Source organism: Ranitomeya variabilis, chromosome 6 (genome assembly GCF_051348905.1).
Source record: "Ranitomeya variabilis isolate aRanVar5 chromosome 6, aRanVar5.hap1, whole genome shotgun sequence".
Lineage (NCBI taxonomy): Eukaryota > Metazoa > Chordata > Amphibia > Anura > Dendrobatidae > Ranitomeya > Ranitomeya variabilis.
This window is the reverse complement of record NC_135237.1, coordinates 275,050,473-275,063,658: the sequence shown is the minus strand read 5'-3', so window position 1 is coordinate 275,063,658 and position 13,186 is coordinate 275,050,473. Positions and strand designations below refer to the sequence as shown.

Sequence of the window (13,186 nt, the reverse complement as noted above, 5' to 3'; positions counted from 1 at the left end):
GATTCAAACAGGTGCAGAGAGAAACTCAAGTCCACAACACTTGGTGTAAATATTAAACGCAGCTTAGCAGTCTATAGGAAACTTCAGAGGAAAATGCAATCAAGCAGAAAGTCTATGAAGCATAATTATTCTTGAGGAAACTTGACACGAATAAATCCTTGTCTTAGTCCAAACACAGATAGATATGCTTATAAGGCAGTTCAAATCATATCTTTAGCTCAACCAGGGAGGCCTGGTCAATAGTCTCAGGTTATTGCAGAGCAGCACAGCTTACATGCCCAGCAAATGCAGATGAAGTAAACACGAGCAGCAGATGAAGGAGGATACTGGAAACTTGTGTATGCAGCAGGAACTCAGAGCAGAGTAGCAGGATCACCACACAGGTTCACAGGAGCAGGTGTATAGCCAGGGAGTAATTAGAGGTCAGGAGCTGGATGCAAGGCAGAATACTCTAGCACACACTGAAGTCTGAGGTGGAGTTTTATAGCAGGAAGACACAGTGCACATGAGACCAAAGACACCATCTTGGAAAAGGGCAGTAATGCACAAAAGGTAAAAAATGTTCAGAGTCCTGACAAGCAGTCACGTGGTACCGCTCATTAAAGTAATGAATATGGACACATATTCATTACTTTAATGAGCGGTACGTGACCGCTGAACATAGGAAGAAGCTGCCGGCTCCCAGAGACCATCTGACAGTGAGAAGCTGCCAGTGACCGCGCCGGGAGCAGGTGAGTATAACGGGGAGGGTGAGCATTGCGCGATATTCACCTGACCCCGTTCCACCACCGGGCACCGCTTCGTCTTCCGCGTCCTCTACCTGTGACTGTTCAGGTCAGAAAGCGCGATGATGTTTTTAGTGTGCGCCCTCTGCATGAACAGTCAGAGAGCCGGAAGACAGAGCGGCGTGCAGCGGTAGAATGAGGACAGGTGAATATCGCAAGTGCCCGGTGCCTGAGCGACGAGAGGTGAGCATGTGATTTTTTTATTTTAATCTCAGCATATGGGGCATAATCTATGGAGCATCTTATGGGGCATAATCTATGGAGCATTTTATGGGGCTTAATCTATGGAGCATCTTATGGGGCATAATCTATGGAGCATTTTATGGGGCATAATCTATGGAGCATTTTATAGGGCATAATCTATGGAGCATCTTATGGGGCCATCAACCGTTATGCCGAATTGTATGGGCCATAATCTATGGAGCATCTTATGGGACCATCAACCTTTATACAGCATTGTATGGGGCATAATCTATTGAGCATCTTATGGGGCCATAATGAACATTTTATACAGCATTGTATGGGGCAAATGTTTCTATGGAGCATCTTATGGGGCCATTATTAACCTTTCTGCAGCATTATATGGGGCATATTTTAATATGGAGCATTTTATGGGGCCATCATGAACTGTATGGAGCATTATATGGGGCTCCTGATTCAATATGGATATTCAAAAATACTTAACCTACTGATGTCTCAATTAATTTTTTATTTTATTGGTATCTATTTTTATTTTTAAAACTTACTGGTAGCTGCTGCATTTCCCACCCTGGGCTTATACTTGAGTCATTAAGTTTTCCCAGTTTTTTGTGGCAAAATTAGGGGTCTCGGCTTATACTCGGGTCAGCTTATACTCGAGTTTATACGGTAATTACCAAATTTCCCTGTTATGTTAGTTTGTCTGCATTTGTACTTGTTTGACAACATTGTGCACATGCACATATCCAAGCCTATATTATATAGTATTACCATTCACCCTAAGTGATTTTGCTAAAGAGTAACGGTCATTCCAATTTTTATTTCATAAATAAATAGTTCACATGAAAATAAGAAACTTTTAATATGTCTTATCAGATAAATCTGCTTCTTTGGGTACTGTCACACAGTGCAATTTTGATCGCTACGACGGTACGATTCGTGACGTTCTAGCGATATCCATACGATATCGCTGTGTCTGACACGCAGCAGCGATCAGGGACCCTGCTGAGAATCGTACGTCGTAGCAGATCGTTTGGAACTTTCTTTCGTCGCTTGATCACCCGCTGACATCGCTGGATCGTTGTGTGTGACACCGATCCAGCGATGTGTTCGCTTGTAACCAGGGTAAACATCGGGTAACTAAGCGCAGGGCCGCGCTTAGTAACCCGATGTTTACCCTGGTTACCAGCGTAAACGTAAAAAAACCAAACAGTACATACTCACATTCCGGTGTCTGTCCTCCGGCGTCTCAGCTTCTCTGCACTGTGAGCGCCTGCCGGCCGGAAAGCGAGCACAGCGGTGACGCGGTGACGTCACCGCTCTGCTTTCCGGCTATGGTGCTTACACAGTGGAGAGAAGCAGAACGCCGGGGGACAGACACCGGAATGTAAGTATGTACTGTTTGTTTTTTTTACGTTTACACTGGTAACCAGGGTAAACATCGGGTTACTAAGCGCGGCCCTGCGCTTAGTAACCCGATGTTTACCCTGGTTACACGGGGACTTTGGCATCGCTCCAGCGCCGTGATTGCAACGTGTGACCGCAGTCTACGACGCTGGAGCGATAATCATACGACGCTGCGACGTCACGGATCGTGCCGTCGTAGCGATCAAAATTGCACTGTGTGACAGTACCCTTTCCCCACCAGGACTTATTTTTCAGTCACAAAATTCTCAGTTCACAGGTAAAATCTACATTCAGTGCAGACAGATTGTTACATTACTGAGATAGGAGATAATAGTAACTACTGATAAAATTCTGTTTAGATGGGAGGAGGAGCTCTGACTAAATACCTCCCATCTACCTAGAATCTAATCAGTAGCAACTGCCATCTCCTACCTCAGTAATGCATTGAATACAGATTTTACCTGTAAATTGAGAATTTTGAGAATGACTGATCCTTCGTGGCAGAGAAAAAAGCAGATCTGTCTAATAAGATATATTACAAAGTTGCTTTTTATGTATACTATTGGTTTCTGAAATAAAAATTAAGACAACGGTTATCCTTTAATTTTCATTATACGTAATAACACTTTTGCAGTCAGGATTGTTTGTTTTTTTGTCCAAAGTTGATGATGCACATCCTGCAAAGACTAAGCATTTTGGTTGTTTAGTGCCAGTGCTCTCTCTCAGTGGTTTCCAACTTGCAGTAAGTATACTCCAGGAGTTACCCCCCCCCCCCCCATAGCCTCAGGTGATGCACATTATGGCTGAAACAAAATAATTACCCCTGCTCTTATAAGTGTCTGGCAATGAAACATTGCTGACTGTTGGTGTACCCAAAATGTGAGCTATGAAGAAGTGCCCTGTGGTGACTCAATGACTATGGATTCAGGAAGAAGCTTTAACATAGATTTCAGCCAATGGGTGAACTAGGTTCGAAGTAGAGAGAGGCTGTGGGAGGTCCTTGTTCCTGAAGCTATGAAACTCCTCCAGCATTTGGGATGGATTGATCAGCCAAAGGAATAAACAGACAGGTACTCTGGAGACCGGGACATAAATTGAAGGATAACATTGCATGCAGTTTGCATGCAGTCTAGTTAGAAAAGGGAGCATTAGAGCTTTGACGGGCAAGAGGGTCAGTAGAGGAAGCAGGCTGTGGGAAGGTTGCACTCCTAATTCCTTTGTCCCCTGCAACTGCGAGCATTATATCATACACGCAATCCTGCATGTGTGCTCCTACGGTGCCCCAATAAGAATCAGCCAGTGCCCATTGCCCAGGCTTATTTCACCTAATAGCTTTTTTTATTCACGAAGATTCAGCCAGTGTACTTATTAGTGACTGACATAGTCCTACCATAGTGTCTTTAAATATGCCAGCTGCAGTGTCCTCATAACTGAATATGCTGTCGCATCTCCGATAAGAGGTGTTCTGATGCTCCGTGTCTTCAGTGAGCCAGCTCTGTGTGGAAAACTGAAGCCTGAGACCCAAGATAATAGGAGGTTCAGACCAGTCACACAGTGCAAACAAAGAAAAAAACAGCATCAATCCAATGTTAAATTCCAAAATGTTGTTTGTTCCGCCATCAAAGGAACGACGTTTCGACCCCATGTAGGTCTTTCTCAGCTATCACTCCAACAGTGCAGTCTTACACAAAACAGCCCTGTCACAGAATAAATTATTGCTGAGCATTTGTACTATTTTTACTAAAAAGTGGCTTATGGTTGAGGAACAAAATTGTTTTTGTTGTGCTGCTCATGTCTCGATTTTATTCCTGGATGAAAATCATGAATATTGGTGTGTCTTATATTAACATAGAAAACTGGGACAATATAAATTATTTTTTTAAACCTCACTTTTACAGAAAACCTTATACAGGGATGGTTAGGCATGGAATTTACTCATAAATAATGTGGAAACACTGCAAGCTTGGAATGAAACTGAAAGGGGGTGAAGATACAGGTTAGATATTAGAAAAAACTTTTTGACAGTGAGGGTGATCAATTTGTGGAACAGACTGCCACAAGAGGTGGTGAGTTCTCCTTCAATTTTCAAACAGAGGCTGGACACATATCTGTCTAAGATGGTTTAGTGAATCCTGCCCTGCATTGAGCAGGGGGTTGGACACCATGATCTTGGAGGTCCCTTCCAACCCTAACATTGTATGATTTTATGAAATAAGTGAATGTTGCTGGGTTTGAGGGCTTGGGAACCTCACAAGTTCCCTTTAAGGTTTAGTGCACTATTTATCGTTTTCTTTTAAACAATTGTATCTGCTGATTCCAGGTTTTTCTTTAGCTCTCCACTAGTGATGGGCGAACCCCCTGATGTTTGGGATCCGCGCGTTCGCCTGAGTTTTTTGTAAAGTTCGAGTTCGGGGCCGGAGATGACGCGAGCCTGCATCCAAACTCCGAACTTGGACTTTACAGATATGGGATGGGGCAGCTTGTAAAAAAAAAAAAAAATTAATAATAAACATTATAATTATACTTACCTGTCCAGCGACACGTCCCCCCGTCCCGCTTTCTCCCGGCCGCATGTGCTCCCGCTGCCGCTCATTACCTTCCGGTGATATTCACTGCACTCGGCCGTCTTCGGCTTTTTCCGGCAGTGTTCGTGCGGTGACGTTGGGACCCGTACCAAGCACTATGTGTTCGGTACGGGTCCCGAACTTTACAGTTCGGGTTTGCCCATCCCTACTCTACACAGGTGGTCCTTGGCTCTCAGACAACTCTTCTGATAGCTATTTACACTCATCTGTCTGAAATCTTGAGGGGAGCACCTGGTTGTGGCCAGTTAATGGTGAAATGATGTTCTTTCCAATTCCAGATTATGGCACCAACAGTGCTCACTGAAACCTTCAGTAGATTAAAAATTATTCTATAATCAATGCCATCAGTATGTTCTACAACACTAAGGGTTGCAAAGGACTTGAGACAGGTCACTTGTTTTAATGAGACACCTTTTTATAGGCCATCAGTTGAACCATTTGATATTGTTTTTCACTAAGTGTCAGGATTGCTTTCTAATTACTGATAAATTTCAGCTAATGTCATGACTTTCCATGGCTTTTTGCCCCTCTCTTTCTTCATGTATTCAATACTTTTTCCCTGTGTCATTTCCCATTATTACACATATCTTAATTTATGGACATCTTTGCCTGCATAGATTAGATGGGTTCGACCAAAATCTGGTGAGAATTTCATGACAATATCACCTTTAGAAATAGATTTACTTAGAAAATTGGTGACGTTATCAATACTTATTTTACAGATCTCATAAGAATTTCACTGCTGGTAATATTCTTATTGAGTTAACATTTGGCAATGCTACATCAGTCTTGCGTACCTGAATACTAGAAACTTGTGTCAGATTTGAATTGAAGGTGAACTACCTTCTTCTTATGGGGAAGACCTGTTCTTATTTCCATTAGCTTACTATAAACTATCTACAAAAACACAGACTATTCTTTTGGTTGGTAAGTGTAAGGTTCCCCATACCATACCACAATGACAGTGTTTGATCAGAGTTACCTTTTAAAAATAATATATTGATGGCTGAACCATACAATACAAGCACTTTTTACCATTTACCTTTTGTGCCTCCCCTATTATCTCATAGACTGTAAGCTTGCGAGCAGGACCCTCACTCCTTTTGGCATCTGTTTAATTCTGTGTTGACTCTGTTATATCTTTACAGACTTTATTGTCTGTACATGTACCCTCTGTATTGTGAAGGGATGAGGAATATGTTGGAGGTATAGAAATAAAAATTATTAACCCCTTAGTGACGGAGCCAATTTTTTGAAATTTGACCAGTGTCACTTTATGTGGTAATAACTCTGGAACGCTTCAACAAATCCCAGTGATTTTGATATTGTTTTTTCGTGACACATTATACTTTATGATAATGGTAAATTTAGGTCGATATGTTTTGTGTTCATTTATAAAAAATATCAGGAAATTGAGAAAAATGTTAAAAAATTAGCAATTTTCAAACTTTGAATGATTATCCCTTTAATCCAGATAGTCATACCACAGCAAAACATTAATAAATAACATTTCTCTCGTGTTTGCTTTACATCAGCACCATTTGTAAAATGTTCTTTTATTTTGTTAGCATTTTAGGAGGTTTAAAAATGTAGCAGTAATTTTTCATTTTTTCAAGAAAATTTACAAAATTTATTTTTTTAGGGACTTAGCCATATTTGAAGTGCCTTTAGGGGTCCCATATATTGGGAAACCCCCAAAAGTGATACCATTTTAAAAACAGCACCCCCTGACATATTGAAAACTGTTGTCAGGTAGTTTATTAACCCTTCAGTTGCTTTTCAGGAATTAATGCAAAGTCACATGACAGAAATGACAATGTGCATTTTTACCACCTAAATGCCTCTGAACAGATGAATGTCTCTAACTTCTGTACAGATTACTACAGCAGTCAGACTCTTAGGCCAGAATTTGGTCATGAATTGCCAATCGCAAACATCAGGACCACAAAATCATGATCTAAGGGCACTAATTGGGATTAGGAGGAAGCCCCCACAGTCTGTTAACCATTTATAATGATGTAGTCACTATTGACAGCAGCATCTAAGGGGTTAAACAGATTTGGACGGTGCAAGCACTGATCGTGGCTGATGCAGCAAGTTATCAGCTATAGTGTACAGCTGACAGCTGCGGGATTATCACCTGTATGGGGAGGATATTCTCTTATATCTCAGGTCAGTTAAAAGACGTATTGGCTGTCATTAAGGGGTTAATATGAAATATGAGCTGGTGGTTATCAAATATAATCTTCTAAAGACTTTTCAGACATGTGTGCAAATTGGTCCAAGGTTGAACTGCAATGCATGAACTAGCCACAGCTCTCCTGACACGAGCATGACAACCTCATAGAAATACATGAAGTTGTCACGCTCGGGTTCGGAGAGCCACTGCCAGTCCGTGAATTATGGTCTGATCTCGAATCGATGTGCATGGACGCCTGATTGATCCCTTAATGAAAAATGTGATGTTCTGTTTTTGTGTGGGTTTAATTCTGTTAACATTTTAAAGATATTTTAGGCATATAAAACTGAAGATTGTAATTCCATCCAAAGCCTACATGTCTGTAATTTCTTATCTGTATTATATACCATTTGTATTTTATCCTCTATGGGCATATCTTCCCTGCAGCAACAATTGTCTTTGTTTCTTCCAGTGACTTCATTAGTAGAATCTTAGTGCTGACAGTGTTTAGTGAAGGAAACCCAGTGCTAGTGCAGATAGCTACTTTTTGTATTTATAAATGGACATTTGTATTAATTGGTGTTGCAAAATTATTTGCACTACTGGCTACGGTTGGGTTTGTTTTGGTATGTTGGACTACAAAATAAGTTGTATAGTTGAAGATATCTATTACATAGCTTCATTTCATAATATTATTTCATAATAGTGATTTCTGAGATAGGCTCTTGTACAAATAGTCAAACTTCTAGTATGTTCTCAGAAGTTGCTTTACTTAGCCATATATCTTTTTGGAAGCAAACAGATATGTAGACATAGAAGAATATAGCCCACAGGTAAATCAGATGTCTTTTACTAGTGATGTTCTTACCATGAGACAGCTTCGAAAGGTTGATCCTACTGACAGATTTCCTTTAAAACTCTGTCAATATGGGTATGTAGGTCATAGGAAGCTGAATAAATTGATACCTTGATATCATCGATCTGATGTCTTATTCCAGAGAAATACATATTTTTCTTATATGAAAATGAACTGTTAAGGGGCCGGACAAAAACATCTGTAGCAGCACTTGTCCTTTTCACAGGGCTTTGGGTTCCATCCCACAGACAACCAGTGTGAGGGAAGGACAGTACAGCAGAGCTGACAGCAATGTGAGATGGCAACTGCAAATTTTCTTGTTGTGTTTGTAATGAGACAAGGTTCAACTCTGCTATACTGTGTTGGTTATAATTTAGGAATACAGTTGTGCTCATAAATTTACATACCCCGGCAGAATTTTTGCATTCTTGGCCTTTTTTTTCAGAGAATATGAATGATAACACCAAAACTTTTTCTCCGCTCATGGTTAGTGGTTGGGTGAAGCCATTTATTGTCAGACTACTGTGTTTTCTCTTTTTAAATCATAATGACAATCCAAAACATCCAAATGACCCTGATCAAAAGTTCACATACTCCATTTCTTAATACCTTGTATTGTCCCCCTAACATTAATGACAGCTTGAAGTCGTTTGTGGTAGTTGTGGATGAGGTTCTTTACTTTTTCAGATGGTAATGATAACACAAAGTATATGCATTCATATTCACATAGTCTATGTCATTAAAGGTCTGCAAACAGTCCAAAAAATGGCAGTATTGTACAGACCCATACAAATAGAGGGTATGGAGGTAAAGGCAAATAGAAGTATTACAACCTAAAAGTATGGGAAGGCAGAGTGTAAAGTGGCAGGCTCATATTAGTATTGGTGGAAGTGAAAAACTTTAAGAGGGTAAACACATCTTGTCAGTAAATGGCCTGTGATGGAGGCCATGAGTGTTATCAATAATGTATGGAAGGGCACGTGTATGAATAGAGGTACAAACCAGGGAGCTGCTGTGCTGAGTAAAGTACCTGTCAAAAGCCTGATTCTTGCTGCCTGTGAAAGAATTTGAAGTTAGTGACCCACACATTGACTTGTCCCGCAGTAACAACATGGCCTATTTCTATGGCTGCTCTGGCATTTGGTCCTTTAGAGACAATTCAGCTAGGACAGTAAATCTAAAAATAATTAGTCATTGTTGTTTGATTATAATAATATTGATGAACTGATATAGCAACTTGAACATTCCTTTGTTATTTAATCATTCATTCTTTTTCCTAACAGGTGTGTGTGTAACATAGATTGCAGTGGACATAATTTCAACCCAGTCTGTGCGTCAGATGGAAACTCCTATTCTAATCCTTGTATGGTGAGAGAGGCCTCATGCATCAAGCAGGAGCAGATTGATGTAAAACACCTGGGAAGCTGTACAGGTACGAAACCAAAACATGGTTTCTAGAAAATTGAATAATGCCCAAAATGTAGTATTTTATGGTATGGCAATATAGACGGTTCAAATCTGGCCTCTTCTGCTGCTTTTTCCCCTTTTCATTCAGATATCCGTGTTTATTCATCTCAGACATGGAATATTGGTTAGATATCTCATATTTGTCCTGTATACACCAAATAATAGAAAATGACCACACCTTTCTGCCAGGAAAAGGGATCTAGGCACCTACATTTTAATTTTGGTGGGTTTCAGCCTTTTTGCCCTACGTTTATTAAATTTATGGTATTTTCAAATCATGTAGTATATTAACATCATATCATTGAACACTAAAGAATTCAAGTGTTGAAGTATTTGGATTTCTTGCCACTTTAGTATATGGAGGCTCTTGTACAATAACCTCCTCAATGGGTCTAAGTCTTTTTATTTTTTATATATTAAGTCACAGATGACACTAATCCAGTTGGAAAGAAAGATGACGGCTTACAGTACCGCCCAGAGGTGAAAGGTAGGTCCGCACCAGACTCGTTCCGCTATTGTTTTAACTATGTATACTTTTTCTCTGCTTCATTTCTGCATCCAGAACTCACTGCTCAAGACTCCTGCTTGAGAGCATCATCCTAATGTAAATGTTAGAGTCACATTTTGACAACAGCCGGTACTGCTGCAGAATTTTATGATGCACATTCATTTTATTGGACAAAGGATATTTGTAGTTCAAAACACAGACATGTCTCCGGCTGTCACTGAGCTGCAATTACTTTAGAAACATATAGTATATTTGGACAAGTCGTGTTCTAGAATACTGAAGAGCAGAATAAAATACTGTGAGCTGAAAACAAACACCACTTCACCGGCTGCAGATATAGCCTTCTTACATGAAACGTAATGGCAGATATAAACATGAAGCTGATAATGTACTTGTAGGAAAAAACGTGCAACACACATCTAAAACTCATGGATTAATGATCTATTGCGTCTAAGTAAAATGTACAAAACTAAACACAAGGTTCTTAGTTCTGATCAGATTGTATGAAGCCCACTGTGATGGCCATTGTTGTGTTGGTTATGTCCCTTGGGTTGGTGTGACCCAGAGTTGTGGGGTCTTTACCTTGCAGCATGGGTGCTGTGGGGCATCTCGGTCACTACCTCTGCTGATCACTTCAAGGTTAGGGATCCACTAAGAGTTTCGATGTGACGTGGCTGTGGGCTTCATGCAATCTGATCAGATTGTTCACTAACAACCTTGTGTTCAGTCCTGTAATTTTTTATCCCACAATAGATCAATATATGAGTTTTGGATGTGCAGTCCATGTTTATTTCTACCGCCAGAGCAAGAAGCCAATTGTACTTGCAGATTTTAGTTTGATTAACTTTAGCAGATTTTAAAAATTGGGCCCTGATTCATTATTACGTTTGCCCCTTTTTTTGGCTTTTGGTGATTTTAGCCCTCGATTCACTTAGACTCATTTATTTTGTGCTCCACTCTTAATGAGGGGCATGCATGAAGAAGATGCTACAAATTTCTTAGAGTCGCGAGCCAGTTAATGAATTCGGCACATCTTCTCAGTGGTGTGTGCCTCGTCAGAATAGTTACTCTAGTCTGGGACGGTAGTAACATTCTGGCTTAAGGAATACCGCTACTTTTCAGAAATTTGATCCAGCTCCTCCCCAGATTTGCTCATTTTGGCAGATTTACTTGAGACTGATGTTAAAGCGTCAAAAGTCTAAAAAATGTTGTTCAAATTCATGTTGCTAAAAAATGTTGAGGCTTTTCAAAGTGTTTTTCTAGAATTCTTGAGTAAATACTTGAATAAATCGGCCCCTTAGGATTTTATCATGGGTCAATATATAAAGGATAAACTCATATTACTATTACATTCTATTTGATAATCTAGTGCTTTTTGTTATTTTAAGCCATAATGATAAAAATCCAAGTTTGCAAACGTGATGTCCTCAAATATCATTCAGCAGAGGGGATATTTTATATTGCCTGTGTACATGATAGCAGACTCCCTGTCCACAAGAAATAGCTACAGGTTTAATCTCTCTTAGTACCGCGCTCATCCATGTAATGAAATAATAAAATAACTAAATTGTTCCTAAGGCCTTGCGGACCTGTCACTGGGTCAAAAGGGGCCAGTTTGTGCTATTATTGTATTCCTGCTGCTGTTTTCTGTATGCTGTTTTGTTTTTTTTGTAAATCCGCAATGCGATTCTAAAGATATGGGCTTTTTAGTAATTGCTTTTTTGGGGGAAAGTCTTTACAAGAGGGTGTTGCTCACAGGATTCCCTGGGAGGTGTCTTTACACTGCTCTGTGCAATTACCCTGTGAACCACACCCTCTTGGTAAATACCATAAAAATTAACACTAAATAAAAGGTCATATCTCTGTGACCGTTTGGCGCAATTCTAATTGGGAGCAATTCTAATAAAATCAATGCAAAAACAGTCCACTTTTGACCTAGTGACATACGGTCTTCTCTGATGAATGAATTTCTGGTAGGAAACTTTGTAAATACAAAATAAACACTGAGCTACTATAAACTTCTATTTTTCCACAAGGTTATAACACAGAAACATCTTCTTTAGGAATTAAAGTTTAGTACAAATACATTGCTTTACTCTAAATTAAATCAGAACTGGTCTCCTTATTGAGAAATATTGATTTATACAACAGAAAGTAACATGAGATTGCATGAGAGAAGAGAATGAAAACGGGAGGGATAGTGAGTTAAAGAAGTAAATTAGGGATAAAACCTTGTCTGTTTTTCTGTCTGAAGAGGTCAGGGTAACATTTTGTCTTCTCGTTTAAAGTGGCGCTCCCGTGAACTTTAACTGTTCTCTAAATCTGTGTATATGTAGTATAGTGGGAGTGTATTAATATGCTTACCTACAGCCATCTTCTCCGGGATGCAGCACCGTTCTTTTCCTCTTCTCAGTGACATCATCTCTCTTCAGACTTTCCTGATCAATGTGTGACCTGGAAGTCTCTTTTCCAATATAAGCCTATAGAGCCCCATTCTGAGCTTCATTCTGACGCCCTATAGACTTACACTGTAAACACCTCTCCTGGGTCATGTAGAACACAACGTGACCCAGGACATCACTTAGAAAAGGAGCGGAACTTCTCTGGATACCAGAGATGACAGCGGTACACACATATACACAGTGTTAGTGGAAAAAAAGTTAATAGGAGGTTTCTTAAATCAAAAACAGTATTCCGTGTACCTTCTGCGCGTTAGCAAAGTTCACGTTATCCACTGCATTTTAACTCAGAAGTCCCCATTATATGGCCATTTTGTTCCATATAGCTGTGCACATACATATGGATCTTTCCTATCACTGTTGCTTCCACAATTCTGCCCCGTAATCTCTCATTCCTTGTATATCTTATAGAGTGGCAGAATTTGGAGCTTTTGTAAATGGAAATCCTTCTGAATTTATGTTTGTTGAAATGATCAAACTCCATGTGACCAGACCCTAAGAAAGCTTTATTCTTCTACCTTCGCTCATTGAGATGTGTGAACAAACTGTTTATGTAATGATTTTTATATACAGTGATATATGGAACATTATTTTCTTGTTAGACTCCAGTGATCAAAGGGAAGATGACTATATGGGCAATTATATGCCATGTTCGGAAAACTATAATGGATATTGTGTGCATGGAACATGCGAATTAAGCTACCCAACACAGAAAGCATCATGCCGGTGAGTAAAAATAATT

At 39.8% G+C, this 13,186-nt stretch overlaps 1 protein-coding gene across 1 annotated transcript in view; it reads left to right on the top strand.

Moving 5' to 3' along the window:
* TMEFF1 (transmembrane protein with EGF like and two follistatin like domains 1) overlaps positions 1-13,186 on the top strand; it is a 275,343-nt gene that overhangs the window by 240,608 nt on the left and 21,549 nt on the right. The window contains exons 6-8 of the mRNA XM_077269682.1: positions 9,294-9,442; positions 9,899-9,964; positions 13,047-13,170. Of these exons, the coding sequence (XP_077125797.1) occupies positions 9,294-9,442; positions 9,899-9,964; positions 13,047-13,170 (339 nt within the window). The remainder of the gene's footprint in view (positions 1-9,293; positions 9,443-9,898; positions 9,965-13,046; positions 13,171-13,186) is intronic.